Source organism: Charadrius vociferus, unplaced genomic scaffold, assembly GCF_000708025.1.
Source record: "Charadrius vociferus isolate BGI_N301 unplaced genomic scaffold, ASM70802v2 scaffold477, whole genome shotgun sequence".
Classification (NCBI taxonomy): domain Eukaryota; kingdom Metazoa; phylum Chordata; class Aves; order Charadriiformes; family Charadriidae; genus Charadrius; species Charadrius vociferus.
In genome coordinates this window covers 229,843-235,988 of record NW_009649449.1, presented here as the reverse complement: position 1 = coordinate 235,988, position 6,146 = coordinate 229,843, and the positions used below count along the sequence as shown (strand labels likewise).

General features: G+C 48.1%; 1 protein-coding gene across 1 annotated transcript in view; it reads right to left on the bottom strand.

The window, feature by feature from the left end:
- Nucleotides 1–3,602: 3,602 nt before the first annotated feature.
- The window catches only part of FBXO2 (F-box protein 2), a 2,693-nt gene continuing 149 nt past the window's right edge, over nt 3,603–6,146 (bottom strand). Inside the window, exons 2-6 of the mRNA XM_009889641.1 lie at nt 6,083–6,145; nt 4,871–4,997; nt 4,679–4,774; nt 4,168–4,303; nt 3,603–3,737 (exon numbers count right to left, since the gene is read on the bottom strand). Coding sequence (XP_009887943.1) covers nt 3,603–3,737; nt 4,168–4,303; nt 4,679–4,774; nt 4,871–4,997; nt 6,083–6,145 — 557 coding nt within the window. The remainder of the gene's footprint in view (nt 3,738–4,167; nt 4,304–4,678; nt 4,775–4,870; nt 4,998–6,082; nt 6,146) is intronic.

The following is a 6,146-nucleotide window of genomic DNA, read 5'->3' as shown; positions in this document are numbered from 1 at the left end:
GTAAAAACCCTTTTAAGTATAATAGTGTTTATAGCCGGGACTGGTGGGCTTTGTAGAAAAGAAAATTGCAGTGGGATCTTGTACAACTGCAGCCACCAAGATGCAATTGGCTACCCAGGACATCAGATGCCAGCTGCTGAGAGCAGGAAAGGGCTGTGTGAAGTGCTGTGTGTAGGTCTTCTCCTGGTGCCTCTGAGTATTAAAGCAGCCAGGGTAAGAGGTGTGTTCATGCCCGTGTCTTGGCCGAGAGTGAGTCTTAAACTCTCTCTCTCTCCAGTTTTCATCATCCAGCAGTTTTGTTCCAATGTTGGGTGTTTTGGAGGACATTTCCATTTGTGGTTCAGTGTAGCTCATTACTAAGCTCAGTGGTGGCCTGCCCCAGAGATGTCTGCGGTGCAGTGTGTGGTTGTGCTAAGGAGATAAGAGCCCTTTCTACAGCTCTTGTTGCCATGTTCAAGACTGGGAGGAGACCCTTTTGTGTGGTTTTGGTTTTATTTATTTCTCCAGCATGAGTACTGCGGCAACACTCAATTTTCGTGTCTTAATGCTCAGATTTCGAAATACTCTGAGTCTGGGTGATGAGACTATCGGTTACAAATTACTTGGGGATGGACCTCTTTCTGCCTGTACAGCACACATGTCTGCATTGGTCATCGATGTTCCCAAAAGCTACTGTGCAGTATCACACAGCTGCTTGCTGGTGTTGGCACAATAGAAAGCAGAAGGGAACCCCCTTTGAAGCTGTGTGTGATAGAGCCCTTCAATGGCTGCGAGCTTTAATACATCTAAACCCTTTTGTCACAGTTGCACTGACTTTCTGTAATCCTATGAAATTGCATCGTCTCAACTTCCATGAAGTCTGTAACATATGAGACCCCGTTAACCTCCTGCGTTCTGTTCGTCTTGGACAGATGAGTTGACATTGTCTTGGAATTGGGCGTATGTGTATGGTGCAGGTTTCAGTGTTCATGCTTCTGGTTCAAAATTCAAAAGGTATTTGGAACAAAATATTTATAATGTAAGCAAGACTTTTTTTTTTCCCCACGTACCCAGTCACTCACTTGCATTGGAACTGTAGCAATGATATGGCTGAATGCAAGGAGTCGTCACTGCCCTGAGGTCAGCAGCGGCTTTTGGAAGAAGCCCTGTGGAGCAGAGGTAGCTGTTCTCTGCAGTGAAGCTGCAAGGCATGGGGTGGCTTGGAAAGTACCTCTTGGAGGTGTGTGGGAAGGTCAGGACAGCTTTGCAGGATGCCTCTGATGGCCAAGGTGAACACCAGGTCTGCTGGCACAACAGGGGAGTGTGGAATGGGAAAGCCCCCGAGCAGCTGCATTCACTGTAACAGAGCTGCTGGGGAGGCTGTCGTATTTAGTAGTTCAGCCTCAATAAGCCTAAAGTGGGGCCCATGGTCCTGCCCTGTACTTACAAGGGACACAGGATCTGAAGGCTTAATCCTGGGGTTTATCCTGACTGTGAGATCCTGGCTTAGGAAAGGTTCAGTTTAACAATTCCATCACGATGTGCAATATTGATCCCCTTGCTGTACTGATTCCTTAGGGACAGGCGGAGGCCTAATTTCTTACTGTGAGGCTGAGAATTGGCAGCGAGTTGAATATTAACTAGCAACTTTGTCAGTTACACTAAAGGCTGTGGTGAACAAAGCTGCATCCTGTGACAGTGTGCAGAGGTAATGGAGGGGAAAGAGTTAAATTCTGAACTTGTTCTGGTGTCTCCTGGGTCAGAACCAAGGCTGAGCTCACAGTAGAGCTCCAGTTACAGATGACCTGGAGGTCATCTGCCAGGCCTGGACTGTGTGGGAGCCTTACCAGACCTCCTCTGTGCCTTGCATGAATCCCCACTGTGTTTAAGTACACCTCTGCCTGCTGCGGCTCTGCAAACCTGTTGTCCATCAAGTGCTTCTGACAGGTTCAGGCTGTGGGGTCAGGGAGCAGAGCATGTACCTCTTTTAACCATGTACCTCTGGGTATTATCCAAGATACAAAGACTCCCGGGTTTTGGCTAGGACTGGTTGACATCACTCCACATAACAGAAAAAGCATGCTTAAGCACAGGACACAAACACCCAGCACACAAGGGAAGATCCACACACAGTTGTGTCATTTTATTGTGTTTGCCTGGGCTCTGGCTTGGCATGGCTGTGGTTCAGAAGGCCCGTGTGCCCTGGGCATCCAGTGCAGTGGTGCAGAAAGCCTGATGAAGCAGAGCATGCACAAAGTGACCAGCTCGGAAGCTCTCTCCTTTGCCTACAGGTAATGGTATTACACTGCACTTGTAACGGTGCACTTTGATGCAAAGTGGCATTCAAGTATATATGTGCTGGCAGCCCAGGAAGGGAAGACACACAGACGGACACAAAAATATAAGTGCCTGTCTGTCTAGGCGACACCGGCTCTACTAAAGGGATGCTCTTCCCAGAGGACTGACTAGCAGGGACAGGCGTGGCTCAGGGAAGCTTAGGTGTCTTTGTTCGGGATGGTGGCTCACAGCCCTGAGTAATATCGAGAGGCACTAGTGGGAGTGTGTACAAAGTGCTGTCTTGTCAGTGAGCATATGGAGTGAAGGCAGACATGTACTTTTTGCAGACATTGTTAGCAGGCAGGAAGAACTGACATCAAGTGGGGCTAACAACAGCTTTCTGCATGAAGAATATCTCCCGCCTTCAAAGAGTCACACTGGAAAACCAGGGTGTTTGTTGCATGAAGCTGCAGAGGCCAGGGAAGGGTAGATGAGTTTGTTTTCATTTGTTCCTGGACCCCTTCCCCAGTTTGCTTCTAACCCCCTTTCCTTAAGTCCTTGTTGTCTTTCCCTGCAATTACTCTCAGTTGCCATCTGTTTGGAGGAGCCAAATGAAGGCCTGGGCTTGGACACCAGAGAGGTTTCAGTTCCTGGTGCCTTCCTGGATAAATGGATCCTGGGAATGGTGTAAGAGGAAAGGATCCAATCCCTATTGCTTTGCATTATCATCACTAAATATTAAACTAATAGCACTTGGCAGCCAAGCTAGAGCTCCTACGAGGCGAGCAATGACATCTATTGTTTATAAATGGGAGAAGCTAAGGTTCTCGCTGCAGGTCATGGAAGCAGTTGGTGACAGAGATGTGAGAGGGCTCTGGGTTTCCCTGGTATGTTCTCAGACACAAGGTCTATGCTTTTCTTTCTTCCTTTTTTCCCACTCTTTAACTTCCAGAAAATACGCCCAACTACCACTTGAAGTTAAAGGGTGCCCACGACTGGGAAGCAGGCAGGAGTGGTGTCTAGCTTGGGCTGCGTGCTAGGGGTTGGTGGCTTAGAAGAGAAGTAAGGTCTGCAGGATTTGTAGGTGATCTCATGTCTGTCAGAGAACATCAGCTCAAGCGGTAAGCCTGAATCTCACGTGGTGCATTCACAAATCTGTTCCCATTCTTTGCATAGTCCACTTGAGGAAAGATGGATGGTGGCCCCTGGCATCTTGCACGCGCATTCATATGCAGAAAGGTTGTATGCTCTACAGCCCGGAAGCAGCACCATGGAGAAACCATCCAAAGGCCATGGGATGCCCTGAGGGAAGTCAGCTCCAGCATGCAGGCACCAGTTCAGCACAGCTATGGCTCCACTGTCACGCTGCTGTTGGTAACACGTACGCCATACCAGCCCTTCCAGAATAGTGTGTCCTGGCCACCATGTTCAAAGCGGACAAAGCGGACCCCAGGCCCGTAGTTGGAAAAGGTGTGGGAGATCTTTGGGGCAAGAGAAAAAATAGTTATTGGTAAGTGTCAAACCACCACGAACCCACCCTTCCTTAGTGCACAGAGCCTTCAACCCCACCTGCCTGAGTCATAGCTACCAGGCTGGGTAACAATGAGGATATAACAGTGAGAGTTACTGGAAGGAGCTTTGATCCTATTGCTGTTCAGAGGCTGTTGAACCTCTCCTATTGGGCATCTTCTTCATCTTACACCTGCAGTGGTGGCTCAGCAAGTTTCCAAGATTTATGTAAAGTAGCCTTGCACTATAATCCCTTCATTCAATCACAGGGTCATGGCTGCACAGAACACATGACAGAGCCTTTTCCTCCTCCAGGAGAACTCTCCTGCTTCTCTCTGCTTGAAAATAGTCCCAATTCATGCAGGTTGGGTGTCACCTGCTGATCCCAGCGCTGTAACTCACCTCAGTCCAGTTGGCGTCATTATCCTGTGGGATAGCAATAGTCTCACTTTTGTACTCAGCCAAAACATCCTCGTTCTCTGAGAGCAGCTTCACACAGAGCTCATAGAGGCAGCCGGCATCACTACGTCCTGCGTACCTGCACAGAGATCCGAGCTGCTGGCCTTACCTGTGTCAACGCGGCAAAGAGCCAGAGCATCTTGCTGAACACAGGCTCTAGCAGTCTTATCAAGCTACTGGGGCCTTGGTTTGAGGTGGGAGTCTGTAACAGTTCTTGCCCCAATCCACCACCTCCTCTCATACACAGCAGGAACGTGGTCTTTAGAGGCCATACGCACCAACAGTTCGAAGCTCGTGGGAGCTGCTTGTGGCTCTGTCAGCTGAGACCCAGCCCTGTCCCACATCTAGGGGATGTGACAGCTGAGGTTTTAAGGCGCAGCACAGGTATGTGCCTTACTTGCCCTTCCTTCTCTCAACTCTCTGCCTGCCTTCTTGAGGCATCCTTGCTACTTACCAGTCTTTTATCACGACTTTAGGCTGGGTTGTATCCATCAGCTCTTCCCAGTAGCCCTCAGCCCTAAGGTCAATGACCTGAGCCTTTCGACACCACCTGAAACACAAGATGTTAACTGGTATCACAGTTTCTCCTGGGACTGGGGGAACCAAAATGTCCCCTTCCCTGAATAAGAGAAGAAAGCAGCCTTACTCATAAGACGTAACAAAGTATTTATGGACTTCTTCACTGGGGAATTCTTTTCCAAAGTCCCCAGGGAGCTCTTCAATTTTCCAGCCATCACCTCCATTCTCTACCTCTCCCCAGTGCTGCAAGTCTTCTGCAAATGGCAGAAAAAAGATTGGGATGAGTCTTAGTCTCTGTGGGCCTGGGGAACCTGACCTCCCACTGGAACCTCCCTCTGGCTGGTGAAAGGTATGCTGCTAGATGCAGCACTAATTTTGTATGTAGACTACGGATACATTTGTTAAGTAGAGGTCAGGCAAAAACATTTAGTCTGGTTGAACTTAATGTTAACAAACTTTAACGTTCCCCACCAAAATGGCTCTGTACATGTGGGTTCATTTAGGAAAGTACCGAAATAATTTCACTGGAGTATTCTGAACTGTGTCTGCACTTTCAGTGTCATAATATAGGAATAGCCTGGGGAGAGATGCTGATTGCTTTATTTCTAAATTTTCTAAATTGCTAAGTGGTATTTCTAGAAGCAGCGTGGCCTTAAACATTGGGCTTTTCCGGTCTTAGCCAGAGGGAATGTGCATGTTGGAAAAGCTTGCAGAAAAATAATCTGTAAACAAAATGGAGAAGCTGTGTTGATATTGCTTTGGTCTATGATGTGTGAAATGTACTTGTTGCTGCTTGGGTTATGGGCTCGGTTACTGCTGCTTATTGCAAAGCATCTTGTAGATCTGGCAAGCAAAGTTCATAGACTATCAGAATTAAGGCAAATGGGGTATGTGCACAGCTCTGTAGCATGGGCTGTGGTAAGGAGGGTACAAACAAAATTTGCCTGAGATGCTTCAAGAAAGCAAGCCTGAAGTGCCTGGTGAGCTGAGGGCAGGCTGGCTCCTGAGTGACAGGAAAGACCAAGCCTTTCCTTACGGTTTGGCAAGAAGCAATCTGGAAACCCAGATGCTGCTACCATTACTGCACTGGGCAGGGGTTCTGCAAAGGACATTTTTGTGTCTCAAATGTGATTCAGATCCCTGCAGGGGCTTACATAAAGTTGATGTCAAGTAAAGCCCTTTACAAAGGCTGGGCTTCATGCCCATTAAGTGATTTGACTCTCGGGCAAGAACAAAATGCTGCAACCTGATGGCAGCTAAGACCTCTTTTCATAGACTGGAGATGCCCAGCTCCTAGTGACTGGTCATCTCTATGCAGCTTGTTATGCTTGTCTCTCACCTTCCCCACATGGGTTCTTGATGAGATTCTTCCTTTTCTTACTCAGGAAGTAGAAGTTTTGCCA